The sequence below is a fragment of the Rhinoderma darwinii genome, chromosome 3 (genome assembly GCF_050947455.1).
Source record: "Rhinoderma darwinii isolate aRhiDar2 chromosome 3, aRhiDar2.hap1, whole genome shotgun sequence".
Taxonomy (NCBI): domain Eukaryota; kingdom Metazoa; phylum Chordata; class Amphibia; order Anura; family Rhinodermatidae; genus Rhinoderma; species Rhinoderma darwinii.
The window spans coordinates 132439921-132460585 of record NC_134689.1 but is presented as its reverse complement, the minus strand read 5'-3'; the positions used below and the strand labels follow the sequence as shown (position 1 = coordinate 132460585).

The 20665-nt window shown below is 44.2% G+C and overlaps 1 protein-coding gene across 4 annotated transcripts in view; it reads right to left on the bottom strand.

Moving 5' to 3' along the window:
• The window catches only part of NEDD1 (NEDD1 gamma-tubulin ring complex targeting factor), a 66834-nt gene extending 61072 nt beyond the window's left edge, over positions 1 to 5762 (bottom strand). The window contains exons 1-2 of one of the 4 annotated variants that reach the window (XM_075856769.1): positions 5654 to 5762; positions 3787 to 3930 (exon numbers count right to left, since the gene is read on the bottom strand). In XM_075856769.1, coding sequence (XP_075712884.1) covers positions 3787 to 3930; positions 5654 to 5693 — 184 coding nt within the window. In that variant the 5' untranslated portion in view covers positions 5694 to 5762. Of the gene's footprint in view, positions 1 to 3786; positions 3931 to 5320; positions 5342 to 5626 lie in introns of those variants that run through there. The other 3 variants (XM_075856768.1, XM_075856767.1, XM_075856771.1) reach the window with 3 other exon arrangements.
• Between the last annotated feature and the right edge of the window lie 14903 nt (positions 5763 to 20665).

The window sequence follows — 20665 nt, the reverse complement described above, 5'->3', positions numbered from 1 at the left end:
AATCACAGGCCAATCACTGGCTGCAGCGGTCATATGGACTGCCGCGTCATCCAGGGAGGTCAGACTGGATGTGAAGAGAGGGACGTGTCACCAAGACAACGGCTGGGTAAGTATGAATGTCTTCAACTTTTATTACGGAAAGGGCTGTCCCTTCTCTTTATCCTGCACTGATAGAGAGAAGGGGCTGCCGATTACTGCAGTGTAATTTTGCAGCCAAAAACGTGCCCGGAAATACGGGTGGAATACTGGTGACACCGGACCCGTATTTACGGGCACGGGTCTGTAAATACTGGTGCAATACGGGTCGAATACGTGTGACCAAGGACCCGTATTTACGCCAGTATTTACGGGTGGGCAAAAATACGGTCATGTGCATGAGGTCTCATCCCACAAAAAAACAAGGTCACATATGGCTACATCGACTGAAAGATTAAAAAAAAAAAAAGTTATGTCTCTTGAAACGCGGCAATGCAAATACAAATCATTTACGCAAACATTAAATTAGTAACAGGGTATTGTAGGAGACTAACCTGCTTCTAGTGTTTATTTTCAATTTCTGCTTCCTTTGTAGAAATCAGTTTTATTAACTTTATGCTAGTGAGCATTTAGGTGCAATGAGGGCGAACTGTTGCTCCTAAGTCGCTCCCCAGTTCAACCCTCCACCCTCCCTTCTTACATTGATTGACAGGAGCAAGGAAGCGTAATCGGCGCGTTCACGCCTGGCCCCGTACGGTCTGTAAAACGCTCGTCCCTTGTCTTTATTTGGCACATGTGCAGTACGATCTTTCTGCTCTCCATTCTAAATCGGCACTACTGCGCATGCGCCGAGTAAAGAGCAGATCAGCGTCATCAGCGCACACACAGTAGTCCCGATTACAACGGTGGCCATATTGTTTATACTGCGAATGCGCCGACTAAGATGTAGGAACGCACGCGCGTTCACTACACTACGGGGCCGGTCGTGAACTCGCCGAGTACGTTGCCTGGCCCATGTCAATTACAGGAAGCAGGGAGGGAGATTGAACAGGGCTATGACGCGCTAGCATTTTGGTGCAACGAACACGCCCTCTTTGCACCGAAACACTAATTTGCATAAACGTAATAAGAGTGCAAAGCAGACGCCCAGGAGAAAAAGGAAAACCAGGTTAGCATGAACTATATTAGCATACTGTTCGTTCAAAACGAAGTTCTGGTGACAGACTCCCTTTAACCCCTTAATGACCAGCCTATTTTAAACCTTAATGACCAAGCTATTTTTTACGTTTTTCCATCGTCGCATTTCAAGAGCTATAACTTTTATTTTTGCGTCGACATAGCTGTATAAGGTCTTATTTTCTGCGGGACAAGTTTTATTTTTTAATAGTACCATTTTGAAGTACATATAATCTATTGACTAACTTATAGTAACTTTTTTTTTGGGGGGGGGAATAAAAAAAATTGCCACTTTTTTGCGCCCTAAATATACGCCGTTTACCGTGTGGTATAAATAACACCATAACTTTATTCAGCGGGTTGTTACGATTGCAACAATTTTGTATGTTTTACTACTTTTACACAGTAAAAACACTTTCAAAATTATTTGTTTTTGTGTCTATATTTGAAGAGCAATAACTTTTTATTTTTCCAACAATGCAGCTGTATGAGGGCTTTTTTTTTTGCGGGACGACTTGTTTTTATTCGTACCATTTTGGAGTAGATGCAACTTTTTATCACTTTTTTATTTAAGGATTCACCGAAAACAGCATTTTTTTTATATTATTTTTGACGGCGTTCACCGTGCGGGTTAAATAATGTAATAGCTTTATAGGCGGGGTTGTTACGGACACTGATACCAAATATGTGTAACTTTATTTTGTTTTTTTAATACTAAAGCATTTTGTAAGGGGAAAAAGTGGGTTTTTCATTTTTTTACACTTTTTTAAATTAACTTTAAAACTTTTTTTGTTTTTTTAAATCGAGTAACTTATTATAACGAAGTTTTACATTTTTCACATTGCAAATACTTACAAGAACAAAAAATAAGAAAGATACACACGATACATAAACCCCCACCCCAACCCGGTACACCTGAGAATGAGTCCTCCCTAATCCGCATATACCATGTTTCATTCATTACATGGCATTAACAGAATCTACAAGCAATAGGATTAGAAACCTCATATGTCACCCTATTTTTTTTTTTTACCTTTTACTACTCCTACTAGGGGACTTTAATATGCGATCCTTTTGTATTGCAGTGTATTACTGCCTGTCCGTTTAAAACAGACAGGCATCTGCTAGGCCATTCACTACAGGCAGACCTGGGGGCCTTTATTAGGCCCCCGGCTGCCATCGGAGACACAGACACTCGGCGAACTTATCGCCGGGTGTCAGTGGGATGAGAGGGAGCTCCCTCCCTCTCTCCAAAACAACTCAGATGCGGGGCTCGCTATTGAGTGCCACATCGGAGGGGTTAAACGGGTGATTTATATCGATCTCACCCGTTCGAGCAGGGATGCCCCAAGCCATCAGCTACCTCTGGTAGCTGAGAGCAGGGAGATTTAACGGCTCCGTGCTCTGTTTATTTATTCTGATGCAGCGCCGTGAAAAGGCGTATGCATCAGAATAAAGCCCAATAGTGGCCTCCGTGAAAAGGCGTATTGGTGGTCACTCACTGATTAAGGGCAAACTAGGCCTGGTCGTTAAGGGGTCAAAACAAGAATCCACTCTTTCACTTTTTTCCTAGGTGAAGCCTGGGCTCCACAGCGATAATATGTTACTGCAATAGTTCAGTGCAATAATAGGGAGCTAAAGGGTGCAAGTTAAATATGGTGTAAGAATACACCACAAAATACGCAACAATAATTCCACAGCAAAATTACTTTTGCGGATTTTGGTGCAAATTTGCAGCGTATTTGTGTTACGTATTTCAGTGCAGAGTTTCCCTTAGTGTATGATGAAACTCATGGTCAAGCTTCCTAATTAGTGTGAATTTATACAGTTGGACTAAACGTAATGCCACAATTTCACAAAAGTACGACAAAAAAAAAGCAACGATTTATTAAGACTTTACTTCAGATTACTAAAATAAGAAAACTTTATTTTAGAAGTAAAATTACTTTAAAGGCTATGAAAAATGTTGAAAGCAATTTTTTTTGAATAAAAATGGCTATCAGTGTGTTTTGTGCAACTTCATAATTTGTATTTATTAAAAATTATTTTTACTTATATACAAAGCATCTCTATCTTATGCTGAATCGCTTTCAAAAGATTTAGGGCCTGTTCACATCACCAATGCCCTAAGGTTGGGGGGTTCTGTCGGAGGTTCCCGTCGGGTTAACCCCTTTGAAAGGCAAACGGAAACCTAAGCTTCCGTTTCCCTCACCATTGATATCAATGGTGACGGAAACCTAGCTAATGGTTTCCATCTGCGCTATTGGTTTGGTTGTTCTCGACAGAACCAATAGCGCAGTCGACTGCGCTATTGATTCCGTCACAACGGTGACAGATGTAAACCATTAGCTAGGTTTCCGTCACCATTGAGTTCAATGGTGAGGGAAACGGAAGTTTCCGTTTGCTTTCCGCTGAGGGGTTAACCTGATGGAAACCTCCGACAGAACCCCTCAACAGAAAACAGACGGTGATGTGAACACAGCCTTACATAGCCTTTAGCCATTTCTAAGCGTCATAATAATGTAGCTTTTTGAATGACACAATGTCGATTTTTTTCATTTGGAGAAGTAAATAAAATACCTTCTCCTAGAACCTGCCTACTGCAGAAGGAAGTGTACACCTGTCAAAGGATACTGTTACTGCTCCAGCACAAAGATGATACAGGGTGTGTAGTACTGTGGGGATTGAATTGCTCCACTACAGTCATGGATGAGGAGTCCCATATTTTAATATCATCACCAGCTGAAGCGAATCTGATGTTATCCTGCATCGTCGTTCCTGAAAAACAAAAAAAGGGCCAAAAAGTACTGCTTTTACTATTTAAAACAAATTTTAAAAACTTAACGTATATTATGTACATATACGGACTGGATGGCCACTAACATATGCATGAAATGTGTTTTATGGTAATTCAAAAGAAAATAGTCGAGATTAAAATGAACGTATAGTTAGGGAAATAAATTCAATGACAGTGGTAATGTATAGCTATAAAGACAGGTAACCAACCCCAGCTCGGAGTTTAAATAGGTTGTCCAGGATTAGAAAAACATGACTGCTGTCTTCCAAAAACAGCACCATGCCTGCGATAGTTTGTGTGTGGTATGACAGCTCAGCCTCATTCACTTCATTGGAGCTGAGCTGCAATACCAGACAACGCATGGACAGGTGTGGCATTGTTTAACGTAGAAAGTAGCCATGGATTTTTAATCCTAATCCAAAGACTCAATTGTGTAAATCCATTTAAGGGGTTTTCCAGTGAGAAGAAAATTTAAGGCCTATCAATTAAATAGAGTGGGAGAGGCTGTAATACTGCGAACCGCAGCCAGAAGTGTGTCAGCATCTCCCAGTACAGGAATGAAGGGGAGTCAGTGGTCGCACGAGTGCCACGGCTCCTTCAATACAGGTGATCAGTGGGGATGCCGAGCGTCGGACCCCACCAATCATATATTGATGGCCTATCCAGAGCATAGGCCATCATTTTATTCTCAATGGAGAATCGGTCACTATGAAAGACCCCTCTCAACTAATCGAATGGGTGTATAGCGGGAAAAAAAGATTCCAAAGATGTCATTATCTCCGAGCTCACTTTCACTGCCTCGCAGTAAACCCGCATACAGTGCCTCCAACGCACATGTGTACTGGGCCTAATATTTACTCACTGGGGCCAGACACCTGGCAACCCTGCCAATCACCAGAATAAAGGGGCTAAGGTGCAACCCCATGTACAGCACTGTTCCTGGGTAAACAATGCAACGCACAATACAGCGCTAGAACTCCTTTATTTAGCTGATCAGAGGGGTTGCCGGGTGTCTGACCTCCACTGATGAAATATTTATGGCTGCCAATATGGTACTGAAACTTAATTCCAATTCCATTCTATTGTGATTTCAAGTTATTGTGTCGATCAATGATCTATTAGGGTGATTGCTGAGCATGTGGAGTTATTATGTAGCCTATAGATGAAGAGGACTTGTTACAGAACACAGTCCACATCTCCAGTCTGATCAGGAGATATGATCGTACATGTGACAGGGTCCCCGTCACTGACTGTCACTCTATGCCTCACACCACACACATTGTAGACTGTGACCAGACAGTACTTCATACACTATGAGACCTTCCACTGTAGAAGTTTTATTGGAGTAAAAAAGGCAACCCGGGCACATACGGAACGGTGTATACGTATAAGCCCGGACTTATATGCGCACAGCTATGGCCCCAACTTAAAGAAACGACGAAACGCAACTAACGCGGTCACCACAACAAACACCAGAGCACTGCCGGTGCCGTGCAGCAACTCGTTCCGGGGGTCAGAGGTCGCTCTAGGCGCCGTTATGTTGTCGTGTCAGTCACTGGACGCCACCATCTAGCACTTCACTTGAAAGTTTTAAACGTCCCGCCAAGCCATGCCCGCGTCCCCTACTCTAGTCACCGCCGTCAGTGGTGCGAAGGGGGAAAGCCTACAAGAGTCTACCTGTTGCCCCGAACCCGACATCCTCACCTTGCAGTCGTTCTCGTCCCCTGCCTCCCCTACTCTCCATCCCGTTTCGGGGAGTGCGCAGTGACGTCACCCGGACTCTACAACTGCCTCCCGCGCTGAAGTTCAGGCTGCGTGCTCGCTCTGAGTGAGGGCGGGAGCGCGCAACTGTCTCTACACGTGATGTGAAAGAACTCGTCCATGTATGAGCGGGGAAAGAGGCTGGAACTCGGGACATAAGTCTCTTGTCTCCGGGCAGGGCGGTGTTCTCTAGAGCTGGTGCTGCAGAATGTAGGGAGGGGCTGCGCACCTTCAGCAAGTACTGTTATAAGTTTGCAATGTACTTTATTTGGTCCCCCCTCTATGGACAGTTTGTTTATACATTGGTGTACATGTTTGGGGGTCTAGTACTGATTTAGGGCTATGTTCATGTCTTTTGCACTACTTTTAGCGTCTACGACATTAAACATAGGCCTGTGATAATTCCATCCATCACCCATAAACTTTTATGCCATCTGTTTAAATGTATTTCATGAGCTTTTCAATGGCTCCAACATATACCACCCTGACAGATGCCAATAGGGAACTATTTTTTGTGGAGCTAATGAAGGCCTATGGACACGGTTAGCCTGCTTTCCTGGTGTAAGAGTAATCAATTACAATAATTTTCTGGTATTTCTACCTCTTACGCAGCGGACACACGCGTGAAACTCACGGACAGTCTGCACGGCCCCATAGACTAACAGGTCCGTGCGAGGTGCGTGAAAATCACGCGCCTATTATACGTTCGTCTGACTATGCCCTTAGGGTATGTTCACACGCAGTGTTTTCAGGCGTATTACGTTTACGTCTCGAAAAACGGCTGAAAAAACGGAAGCAGAATGTCTCCAAACATCTGCCTATTGATTTCAATGGGAAATACGGCGTTCTGTTCTGAGGGGGCGTTTTTTTACGCCTCGTTTTCCAAAAACCGCATGTAAAAAGACACCCGCGAAAAAGAAGTGCATGTCACTTCTTGGGACGTTTTTGGAGCCGTTTTTCATTGACTAGAAAAACAGTTCCAGAAACGGCAGTAAAAAACACAGCGAGTGGCTTAAAAAAAACGTCTGAAAATCAGGAGCTGTTTTCCCTTGAAAACCGCTCCGTATTTTCAGACGTTTTTGATTTTGTGTGTGCACATACCCTAAGGCTTCGTTCACATCTGCGTCATGGTCTCGGTCTGGCGTTCCGTCGGAGCTTCTCGTCAGAACAGGACTTGGAAACCATAGGTTTCCGTTTGCATCATCATCATCATTGATTGCAATGGTGACGGATCTGGTGCAAATGGTTTCTATTTGTGTCAGTTTTGCAAGGTTTCCATCGTTTTGACGGAATAAATACTGCAGTCGACTACGCTATTCGTTACGTCAAAACGACGGAACCCTTGCACAACTGAGGCAAACGGAAACCATTGGCATCGGATCTGTCACCATTGAAATTAATGGTGATGCAAACAGATACCTATGGTTTCCGTTTGTTTGAATCGGTCCTGTTCTGATGGAAAGCTCAGACCGAACGTCAGAACGGGACCCTGACGCAGATGTGAACGAAGCCTAAGATGAATCTATGCTTATAGGGTTCAGCATAGTTTGTTTAGCCAAGAAGAATGTGTTCGGCCTTGGAGCTTAGTTTTTCAGTAGACATGCCCAATAGAGCAAGCTAGCAGAATGATAGAAATAACATTTTAGTTTTTTTCTTGCAATAATATATGCATATTTTATTTATCTTTACTTATTTTAATTGGTTGCCAACACTGGAGTCTTGACGAGTATCATAGAATGATTGGATCTAATGTATTCCATTATATCTTTTGTTGTTAATAAAAGGAACTGGGACCTCCCTCAGATTCCCTTATACACTACTTAGTGATCTGCGCATTTGTTATCTATCAGCCGGTGAAATCCCTGATCCTTGACAACATTTATTAATAAAGAAATTACCCAAAGGCTATATTCACACGCTTAACAAAAAAAAACGGCTGTAAATACGGAGCTGTTTTCAAAGGAAAACAGCCTCAGATTTTCAGCCATTTTTTAAGCAACTTGCGTTTTTTGTGGCATCACACGGCCGCGGTAGGAACAATAGACCACAAATGGGGCTATTCACAGGACCAATTTTTTGACCGGGCCATCAAAAACTGGGACATGCCCTATTTTCGGCCGGCTGCCCGGCTCCCATAGAAGTCTATGGGGCCGGGTAATACACGACCATCACTGGAATGTGTTCCGAGTGACGGCCGTGTCTTTCGTCGCTCGCTCTCTCCTCCTTACAGTGCATGTGAGAAGGAGGGTATTTTATTGCTCCCTGTAGGAGCGGAATCCCCGGCCACGGCTTTGGCAACGATGTGGCCGGGGATTGGGGATTCCGCTCCAGGACAAGTCCTGACTTCACTGTCTATATATGGACACGGTGACGTCAGGGACTTCTGAAGCGGAATCCCCGGGGCTGTGGAAGGTGTTTCCGCTCCAGGGGAAGTCCCTGACTTCACTGTCCATATATGGACACAGTGACGTCAGGGACTTCTGAAGTGGGATACCCGGCGCTGTGGCCGGTGTTTCCGCTCCAGTAAAAGTCCCTGACTTCACTGTCCATATATGGACAGTGAAGTCAGGGACTTCTCCTGGAACGGTGGCGCTATCTACAGAAAGCTAGGAGGTGTGCCACGTAAAAGGGTCCTGTGTGGCATTACCTACAGGGGGCTGTGTGGCACTACCTACAAGGGGGGCTGTGTGGCACTACCTACAAGGGGGGCTGTGTGGCACTACCTACAGGGGGCTGTGTGGCACTACCTACAGGGGGCTGTGTGGCATTACCTACAGGGGGCTGTGTGGCACTACGTACAGGGGGACTGTGTGGCACTAACTACAAGGGGGGCTGTGTGGCACTACTTACAGGGGGGCTGTGGCAGTATCTACAGAGGGTAGTGCGTGGCATTATCTACAGAGGGAAGTGTGTGGCAAAAAATGTACAAATTAAATTCATCCGTTTTTAAAACGGACAGGGAAAAAAACTGATGCAAAACGGGTCAAAATCGGACGTTATAAACGGAAACATCGCGCAAAACAGATGCAAAACTGTTGAAAAAAACAGACCAAACTGGCAAGAAGGGAAAAAGTCAAAAGAGGTGCAAAGTCTGCTATAAGAGGGGGGTAAGGGAGGACACAATATATCAATGTGACACGTGTCCCGAAAAACCAGAGCTCTGTATGAAAGAGTGTTTTAAAATTTATCATACATCCCTTGGTTTATAATTTACCCCAGTTTTACTTACCCTGATGCACTCCGGACAGCTTATCCCCCTCATCTTTCCCTTCTGAGCCCTGCCATGTGCCCAGGCAGCTGTTAACAGCCACATTGAGGGTATTGCCGTACCCGTGAGAACCCACGTTACAGTTTATGGGGTGTAGGTCTTCGGTGAAAATGCTCACTACACCTCTAGATGAATGCCTTAAGGGTGTAGTTTTTAAAACGGGGTCACTTCTTGGGGGTTTCAACTGTACTGGTACCTCAGGGGCTTCTGCATACATGACTTCGCACCAGAAAATCCCCAGTAGGCCAAATGGTGGTCCTTTCCTTCTGAGCCCTCCCATGGGCCCAAACGGCAGTTTATCACCACAAATGGGGTATTGCGGCACTCAGGACAAATTGCGCAACAGACATGTATGATGCTGACATATGATGCTGACATACACTTCTATTCACAACGCCCAGCTAATAAAACAAGTAAACACGCCCAGATGTTACAAACACAATACACGCCCAGTTGGAAATAAGAAAAAACACACCCAGTTGTCCATTAGAAAGGCTCATTTGCATAAATATAAAATTGCTCATAACTTGGCCAAAAATGATCGTTTTAAAAAACAAACAAACACGTTACTGTTATCTACATTGCAGCGCCGATCACATGCAACAGGAGATAGGGATTTGATAATCTGGTGACAGAGCCTCTTTAATTCCTGTGAAATGCCTGAAGGGTTAAAAAACTTTCTAAATGCTGTTTTGAATACTGTGAGGGGTCTAGTTTTTAAAATGGGTTTTATCGGGGTTTCTAATACATAGGCCCCTCAAAGCCACTTCGGAACCGAATAGGTACGTTAAAAAAAAGGCTTTTGAAATTTTATATGAGAAATTTCTGTTTATGTTCTAAGCCTTGTAACGTCCAAGAAAAATAAAAGAATGTTCAAAAAACTCTGCCAATCTAAAGTAGACATATGGGAAATGTGAACTAGTGACTATTTTGGGTGGTATAACCGTCTGTTTTACAAGCAGATGTATTAAAATTCTGAAAAATGCTATTTTTTCAAAACTTTCTCTAAATGTTGCCATTTTTCACCAATAAACACTGAATATATTGACCAAATTTTACCACGAACATGAAGCCCAATGTGTCACGAGAAAACAATCTCAGAATCACTTAGATAGGTTTAAGCATTCCGACGTTATTACCACATAAAGTGAAATATGCCAGATTTGATAAACACCCACTTGGTCGAAAGTAAAAGTACGCCCACTTGGGCATTAAGACACTCATTAGCATAAACCAAAATCGCTCCTAACGTTGTGAAAAAAGATCGTTTTTTTAAATAAAAAGCATTACTGTCACCTACATTATAGCGCCCATCTCCTTATGTAGGAGATAGGCCACTTATAATGTGGTGACAGAGTCTCTTTAAAGAGGCTCTGTTACCACATTATAAGTGCCCTATCTCCTACATAAGGAGATGGGCGCTATAATGTAGGTGACAGCAGTGCTTTTTATTTAAAAAAACGATCTATTTTTACCACTTTATTACCGATTTTGGTTTATGCTAATGAGTTTCTTAATGCCCAAGTGGACGTATTTTTACTTTGGTCAGCGTCATACACTCCCCTGTACAACGCCCACTTGGTCTAATCAGCATCATGCACTCCTCTCCATTCATTTACTCAGCGCATAGGGATCCTGCTAGATCCTTATGTGCTGTCTTATACTAACACATTAACAATACTGAAGTGCTTAGACAGTGAATAGACATTCCACGGGATGTCTATTCACAATCCCTGCACTTCGTTACTCTGTCTGTGGTAGTTACAGCAGAGGAAGCGTGATATCGCGAGATCTCGCTGTAAATGACAGGTTACAACGAGATCACGCTTCCTCTGCTGTAACTACCATAGAAACAGTAACGAAGTACAGAGGTTGTGAATAATGTTCAATTAAAAAAAATACACATACACATTTTTTACAATAAACATTAAAATAAGTCTCAATACATAAAATATACACATATTGGGTATTGGCGCGTCCGTAATAACCTTCACAACAATTTTTTTGCATCATTTATGATGTGTACGCTGTAAAAAATAAAATAAAAACTGCTTTCTTCCACTTAGGGCTTATTCAGACGAACGTGTAATAGGTCCGTGCAACGCGCGTGATTTTCACGCGCTTCGCATGGACCTATGTTAGTCTATAAGACTGTCAGTGATTTTCACGCAGCGTGTGTCCGCTGTGTAAAACTCACGACATGTCCTATATTTGTGTTATTCGTGCATCACGCACCCATTGAAGTCAATGGGTGCGTGAAAATCACATGCAGCACACGGAAGCACTTCCGTGTGACGCGCGTGATTCGCGCAACAGCAGTAAAAACTATGAATGAAAACAGAAAAGCACCACATGCTTTTCTGTTTACAAACATACAGAGTGTCATAATGATGGTGGCTGCGTGAAAATCACGCATCATACGCTGCTGACACACGGAGCTGTTATGGACGTTTTGCGCGCGCAAAACATTTAGGGTATGTTTACACGGCAGCGCCCGATTCGGCTGAAATTACGGAGCGGTTTTCAGGAGAAAACAGCTCCGGAATTTCAGACGTAATGGCATGTGCAGGCGCTTTTCGCTGCGTCCATTACGGACGTAATTGGAGCTGTTTTTCCATTGAGTCAATGGAAAACGGCTCCAATTATGTCTCAAGAAGTGACAGGCACTTCTTTGACGCGGGCGTCTTTTTTACGTGCCGTCTTTTGACAGCGGCGCGTAAAAAAAATGACCGTCGGCACAGTACATCGTAAAGCCCATTCAAATGAATGGGCAGATGTTTGCCGACGCTTAGGAGCCGTATTTTCGGACGTAATTCGGGGCTAAAACGCCCGAATTACATCCGAAAATAGGGTATGTGAACCCAGCCTTATTCAGTATCGGGTATAAGGGCGAAAAATACACACACGTCTTGGCATGCTCTCAATGAGGTTATTAATGGTTGTCTGAGGAATATTATGCCACGCTGAATGCACTTGGGCACGCAAATCATCAAGATTGGCTGCTGGCATCTCCCTTTGCAATTGCCCACCAATGAAGTCCCAGATGTGCTCGATGGAAGACAAGTCCCGAGACGCTGCAGGCCATGGTAGTAACTTTAGGCCATGCAGGCTGCTCACAGTGGCACGAGCAACATGCGGCCTGGCATTGTCCTGTTGAAAAACGGCTTCTGGGACACTTTGGAGAAATGGCCGTACCACTGGATCTATGACCAAATCAATGTAACGCTGAGCTGTGAGGGTATGTGCACACGATAACGTCAATTACGTCTGAAATTACGGAGCTGTTTTCAGGAGAAAACAGCTCCTGCATTTCAGACGTAATTGCTCGTACTCGCGTTTTGCGAGGCGTCAATTACGGACGTAATTCGGAGCTGTTCTTCATTGGATTCAATGAAAAACGGCTCCAATTACGTCCCAAGAAGTGTCCTGCACTTCTTTGACGAGGCTGTCAGTTTACACGCCGTCTTTTGACAGCGACGCGTAAAATTACAGGTCGTCGGCACAGTACATCGGCAAACCCATTGAAATGAATGGGCAGATGTTTGCCGACGTATTGGAGCCGTGTTTTCAGGCGTAATTCGAGGCATAAAACGCCTCGTTTACGCCTGAAAATAGGTCGTGTGAACCCAGCCTTAGTGTACCTGAAATAAAAACTAGAGGGGTCCGGCTACCATACATTATGGCCACCCCACGCCATAATCCCAGGAGTAGATCCTTTGTGAAGGCCTCTTCATTGCGTTGCCCACATGGCCTCTAGACCAATCTTCAGCTATCATTGCATCCGAGACAAAATTGGGACTCCTCACTGAAGAGAATAAACCTCCATTCCAGCCTCTATTGCCCTTTTGCTGTGCACCATGATAGCCTTTGAGAGCGGTGGCATGTGGTCAATGGAACACCTGTAGCTGGAAGTCTGGCTCGTAGCCCAATGTCATGCAAACGCCTTCTGATGGTTTATGTCGACACTGGTTGCCGCCCAAGGCTTGGGATCTGATGTCCAATTTCACTTGCAGTGCAGAATGGATCACTACGTGCCATTCTTTCAATCAGACGAACCGTCCATCCAGAGCAGAGTTTCCCAAACTTTTCAGGCTCGAGGCACCCCAGGAAAAAAATTAAAAATTCTCAGGGCACACCTACCAAAAATTGTTTACAAAATGACAAAAAATGGCTAAAAACAAGCACTACACACTTAGGGTATGTTCACACAACGTTTTTTTTGTAAGGCAGAAACGAAAAATCTGCCTCCAAATTAATTTAGGAATTTTGAGGCAGATTTTGAATTGACAGCGTTGTTTGACTTTTTCTTTTGCTGTGTTTTTTGCCCACATGTTTTTTTAAGCCGTTGAAGCGAATGCAAAAAACGCAGACAAAAAAAAGCACGAAACGAGCGCCGCAGGTTTTTTTTTCCTCCTATTAATTTCAATGGGAGGTCAGAGGCGGAAACCACTCGAAGACCATCAGCCCCCACTCACAGTAATGACCATCAGCCCCCCACTCACAGTAAAATGACCATCAGCCCCCCACTCAGTAAAATGACCATCAGCCGCCCACTCACAGTAATGACCATCAGCCACCCACTCACAGTATAATGACCGCTCAGTAAAGAGACCATAAGCCCCCTCCAGTAGAGTGACCATCAGCCTCAGCCCCCCCAGTAGTCACCATCAGCCTCCGCCCCCCCCCCCCCCCGTAAAATGACCATCAGCCCACTCCAGTAAAGCCACCATCAGCCTCAGTCCGTCCGTCCCCCGTCCGTCCGTCGTCGTCGTCGTCCCCCCCCCCCCCCCCCCGATAAAATGACCATCTGCCCCTCTAGTAAAGTGACCATCACAGAGAGAAAGTGTGCTTACTCCTGGGGAAGGAATAATTAAGGAGGTATAAGAACAACAACTCCCAGCATGTCCAGGATCTTATGTGATATCAGAGAAAGTTTACAGGAGGAGGAGGTATAAGAGGAGAGAACTACAACTACCAGCATATCCAGGCTGTTATGAGATATCAGAGGACATTACAGAGAGGAGGTATAAGAGGAGAGAACTACAACTACCAGCATGTCCAGGCTGTTATTATGGGATATCAGAGGACATTACAGGGAGGAGGGGACTACAATTACCAGCATGTCCAGACTGTTATTATGGGATATCAGAGGACATTACAGGGAGGAGGTATAAGAGGAGAGAACTACAACTACCAGAATGTCCAGGACGTTATTATGGGATATCAGAGGACATTACAGAGAGGAGGTATAAGAGGAGAGGACTACAACTCCCAGCATGTCCAGGACGTTATTATGGGATATCAGAGGACATTACAGAGAGGAGGTATAAGAGGAGAGGACTACAACTACCAGCATGTCCAGGCTGTTATTATGGGATATCAGAGGACATTACAGAGAGGAGGTATAAGAGGACAGAACTACAACTACCAGCATGTCAAGGCTGTTATTATGGGACATCAGAGGACATTACAGAGAGGCGGTATAAGAGGAGAGGACTACAACTCCCAGCATGTCCAGACTGTTATTATGTGATATAAGAGGACATTACAGGGAGGAGGTATAGGAGGAGGGGACTACAATTACCAGCATGTCCAGACTTATTATGGGATATCAGAGGACATTACAGCGATTAGGTATAAGAGGAGAGAACTACAACTACCAGAATGTCCAGGACGTTATTATGGGATATCAGAGGACATTACAGAGAGGAGGTATAAGAGGAGAGGACTACAACTCCCAGCATGTCCAGGACGTTATTATGGGATATCAGAGTACATTACAGAGAGGAGGTATAAGAGGAGAGGACTACAACTCCCAGCATGTCCAGGGAGTTATTATGGGATATCAGAGGACATTACAGAGAGGAGGTATAATAGGAGAGGACTACAACTCCCAGCATGTCCAGGACGTTATTATGGGATATCAGAGGACATTACAGAGAGGAGGTATAAGGCTGGGTTCACACTACCTATTTTCAGCCGTAAACGAGGCGTTTTATGCCTCGATTTACGTCTGAAAATACGGCTCCAATACGTTGGCAAACATCTGACTATTCATTTGAATGGGTTTGCCGATGTATTGTGCCGACGACCTGTCATTTTACGCGTCGCTGTCAAAAGACGACGCGTAAAATGACTGCCTCGTTAAAGAAGTGCAGGACACTTCTTGGGACGTAATTGGAGCCGTTTTTCATTGAATTCAATGAAGAACAGCTCAAAATTACGCCCGTAATTGACGTCTCGCAAAACGTGAGTACGAGCAATTACGTCTGAAATGCAGGATCTGTTTTCTCCTGAATTACAGACGTAATGGTCGTTATCGTGTGCACATACCCTTAGAGGAGAGGACTATAACTTCCGGTATTCTAGCTCCATTTCTCACACAACTGCTAACAACGTAAAGAAAAAAAATACTTACCCTGCCCAGCGTTAACGGCTCCTCTCCCTCCGTCAGGCTTCTAGTGGGAAGAGGTGGGCGGTACTCGTAACAGACGTCCGCGCGTCACGTCTGCTACGGGGACGGAGCTTGTAGCAAAAAAAAAAATATTATTTATTTTTTATTTTATTGCAGTGGATGAGCTGAGTGCCGCGGCACCCCTGGACGGCTCTCGCGGCACCCCGGTTGTGAACCACTGGTCCAGAGGTTCACCTCTACACACCTCTTGTACTTTAAGGTCCAACTGTCAGATTATTATTTTTTTAATACATTGCACTACCTATGTAGTGCACTGTGTTAGAGCTGTCAGTCATTCACTGACAGCAAGCCGATTAGGCTTCGCCTCCCGGTGGGGCCTAATCGGCTTCCGTAATGGCAGAGCAGGAGGCCATTGTTAGGTCTCCTGTTGCCATAGCAGCATCGGCAGCCCTGATTGCATGATAATGCTGGCGATCTACCAGCAACCTCTAAGATGCAGCGATCGCTGCATTGAAGGGGTTAATGGCAGGGATCGGAGCTAGCTCCGGGTCCTGCCGTTACAGGTGGATGTCAGCTGTAACATACAGCTGATATCCACCGCTGATGACGCCAGCTCAGCTCCTGAACCGGCACCATCTTGCCGTAGGCTACGGAAGCCTTTCGGAGTTTTCCGTGCTAGGCAGACCGGGAGGCCAGTATTAGGCCTCCGGTTGCTATTGCAGCCACCGGAACCCCTAGCAATTTCATTGCTGGGGTTCCGATGAGCTGCAAATAGCTTAAATGCAGCGATCGCCTTTGAACGCTGCATTTTAGGGGTTAATGGCGGGGATCAAAACTAATTTCGGTCCCCGCCATTACACCTGTAAAATACCGCTGACATCAGGCGATGGTGGCACCGACTCAGCTTCTGAGCCGGTGTCCACCATTTGTCGTATGGATACGGCAAAATGCGGGAAGCACTAGCTTTCCATGACGTATCCATACGGCAAATGTCGGGAAGGGGTTAAAGAATCTTCATGTTAGGGCTCATGCAATCAATTGTATTGCGGCTCCGTACAAGTTCCGAGCTGTATAGACTAGGGATGTCACGATACCAGAATTTGGACTTCAATACCGATACTTAGTTTAGTATTGCGATTTCAATACCAATTCGATACTTTGCCAACAGTAATAAAAAAAAAAAGTTCTTCCGTTTTCTGATGTGAGGCGCGTGGTTTGATGAATTTTGAATGTGCCTCACATTAATAGTAATTAACCCCATCATGTTTCTCACTCATAATGGGTTAATGTGTGAGGTACATGATGGGGTTAATTACTATTAATGTGAGGCACATGGAGGTTAAATTCATCACACCTGGTGCCCCACAATAAGTGAAAGAAAGAAGTGTTTATTTTATTTTTTTACAGCGTACACATCATAGATTATGCAAAAAAATTGTTGTGCAGGTTATTACAGCCGCGCCAATACTGAATATGTGTATATTTTATGTATTGAGACTTATTTTAATGTTTATTGTAAAAAAATGTGTATGTGTATTTCTTTTTATTTACTATTACTTTATGTTTTTACTTTATTTTTAAACTTTAACCCCTTCCCGACATTTGACGTATCCCTACGCCAAAGTCGGGTAGGGGAAGTATGGAGCGGGCTCACGCAGTGAGCTCGCTCCATACGATGATGGTGTCGGTTGTATGTTACAGCCGACACTTCAGGGTATGTGCACACACACTAATTACGTCCGTAAGTGACGGACGTATTTCGGCCGCAAGTCCCGGACCGAACACAGTGCAGGGAGCCGGGCTCCTAGCATCATAGTTATATACGATGCTAGGAGTCCCTGCCTCTCTGCAGGACAACTGTCCCGTACTGTAATCATGTTTTCAGTACGGGACAGTAGTTCCACGGAGAGGCAGGGACTCCTAGCATCGTACATAAGTATGATGCTAGGAGCCCGGCTCCCTGCACTGTGTTCGGTCCGGTACTTGCGGCCGAAATACGTCTGTCAATTACGGACGTAATTAGTGTGTGTGCACATACCCTCAGAGTAACTAGCGGCATCGCGCTCGAGATCGATCCCACTAGTTTAACTTGTTAAATGCCGCGGTCAATACTGACCGCAGCATTTAAATCGTCAGACAGAGTAGGGCGACCCCCTCTAACAGCTCATCGTGCCCCCCGCAATGCAATCGCGGGGGGGCGATGGTTGCTTTGGCTGCCTGGGGGCTTAATGAACGCCCCCAGGTCCGCCATCTTTGTACACCTATTAAGCCTTGCCTCCGGCAAGGCTTAATAGGTGCCTGTCAGAATCACGATATACTGCGATACATTAGTATTGCAGTATATCGTGCAAGCGATCTAACGATAAATAAGTTAAATAAAGCTTTTTTTGGTGTAAAAAAAAAGAAATAAAAATATTAAAAGTTCAAAAACCCCCCTTTTCCCATTTTCCCCCTAGAGCATAGTAAAAAAAATAAAAAAATAAACATAATTGGTATTGCCGTGTCCGTAAAAGTCTGAACTATTATAATATATCGTTATTTAACCCGCACGGTGAACGCCGTAAAAAAAATAAATTGTAAACGCCAGAATGTCTATTTTTTGGTCACCTAATCTCCCACAAAAAATGAAATAAAAAGTGATCAAACCGTCGCATTTACACCAAAATGGTATTATTAAAAACTACAGCTTATGCCGCAAAAAATAAGCCCTCATACCGCTTAATCGACGGAAAAATAAAAAAGTTGTGGCTCTCGGAATTTGGCGACGCAAAACACTTAGGTTTTTACATGTAAAAGTAGTAAAACATAGAAAAAACGATATATATTTGGTATCGCCGTAATCGTATTAACCCACAGAATAAAGTTAACATGTTGTTTTAATCGCACAGTGAATTCCATAAAAACAGCGCGCAAAAAACGATGGAGGAATCGCTGTTTTTTTCATTTTCTACCCCACAAATAATTTTTTTCCCGTTTCCTAGTACATTATACGGCAAAAAAAATGGTGCTACAAAAAACTACAACTCGTCCCGCAAAAATCAAGCCCTCATAGTACTATATCGACGGAAAAATAAAGACGTTATGGCTTCTGGAATGTGGGGAGGAAAAAACGAAAATGAAAATCTGAAAGTTGTTTACGACGGGAAGGGGTTAATGTACTGACATATATCTATAGGCCAGTACATTAGCCTGTGTACAGATAGTATACAGGCAGTTGTTAGGACATACCTAAGTATGCCCTAACAGCAGGAAATATGGTAAGACAGCCCTGGGGTCCTTCAATGGACCCTGGGCTGTCTGCCCATATATGGTATGTCCCTCAATCACGTCACAGGGATTCCTGTGAAGCGATCCAAGGAGCATCCCCCCTTCTCACTTCCTCTTGAATGCTGCAGTCAGCTTTGATAGCAACATTCATGCAAATAACGGCGAAGATAAGAGGTTTCTCTGATCTCCGCCATTATAGAGCGGGGCTGCGGCTGTGTAATACAGCCATGGCCCCGCTCCTGACAGTAAGTGCGCGAGCGGTCAGCATGAGGTGATGCGGCCGGCGCTGCACTAATGAGCGGCGGTGCAGGCACTGAGGACAGAACATGGGGGTGTTTTGTAGTGCGCCCGCCATGTTCTGTCTTGAGTGTCGCCTCTCACTAGTGCAGCGCCGGCCGCATCACATCATCCTGACGGCGCGCACTTGTTATCAGGACTCAGGATCGCGGCAATGGCTGTATTACACAGCCCAGCCCCGCTCTCATACTTTCATGTGTTACTATACTGAGCCGTGCGGCTTCATAGCTAAGTATCGAAATACATGAAATAGCGGCATCGAACCGTTTGGGGATGCAAAGTAACGATACAGTATCGAAGTTTCGTGCATCCCTAGTATAGATGCGTAATATCGCACACATAGATGTCTATGGGCCCTTACTGTACCGTTTTCCTTCCCAGATTTATCCAATAGAGGCATTGGCAATTATACCAAAAGGCGTTTTCAAGCATTTATGGCATATCGGTGAGGTTTTGACTGCTGTGTCTCCCACTAATCCTGAAGACGTGAATCTTATAAAATAATAATGTGTGATTATTACTAATTGGTTCCTATAGGACCATTCATTATAAATCTCAAATCCTTTCAGATTTCTCTGTGTCCATATTGTTTACTAATAATCATATTTACAATAGAGGAAAATAAAATGATTTAGACAATTTCAGAACCTAGACAGAGGAAAAGCATGTACGAAGCAGTTAGATGTGAACACGGTGTGGACAGGCCATCAATCCAACTAGATGTGTCTTATGGGAAATATAGTTTTCGGGATATTGCATTTCACATTTGCAGGACTGCTTTCCAATCACATTGCACTTGTTTGAAAATTGATTCTGCAGTGCCTTTTTTCCCGTGTTTGGTAGGACATAAATCTGAAAAATAATCTTACCCAACAAGTGACTATTTCACTCCAATGAAGACAATTTGAATGCAATATATATTTATTTATTTATATATAGTTAGATATGAATATTTTATATGTATATATTTATTGTATACTACACTCCTCAACATTGAAATTGCAACACCAAGAAGGAAAAGTTTTGCAGTTGTGGAAATCGCAGGATCGATAGACATATTAATGATATGCAAATGATAAAAAAATGGAAACAAAATATTTCAAACATTTATTTATTCAGTATCGGGTATAAGGGCGACAAATACACACACATGTCTTGGCATGATCTCAATGAGGTTATTAATGGTTGTCTGAGGAATATTATGCCACGCTGAATGCACTTGGGCACGCAAATCATCAAGATTGGCTGCTGGCATCTCCCTTTGCAATTGCCCACCAATGAAGTCCCAGATGTGCTCGATGGAAGATAAGTCCCGAGACGCTGCAGGCCATGCTAGCACCTTTAGGCCATGCAGGCTGCTCACAGTGGCACGAGCAACATGCGGCCTGGCATTGTCCTGTTGAAAAACGGCTTCTGGGACACTTTGGAGAAATCGCCGTACCACTGGATCTACGACCAAATCAATGTAACGCTGAGCTGTTAGTGTACCTGAAATAAAAACTAGAGGGGTCCGGCTACCCCACGCCATAATCCCAGGAGTAGATCCCTTGTGAAGGCCTCTTCATTGCGTTGCCCACATGGTCTCTAGACCAATCTTCAGCTATCATTGCATCCGAGACAAAATTGGGACTCCTCACTGAAGAGAATAGACCTCCATTCCAGCCTTTTGCTGTGCACCATGATAGCCTTTGAGAGCGGTGGCATGTGG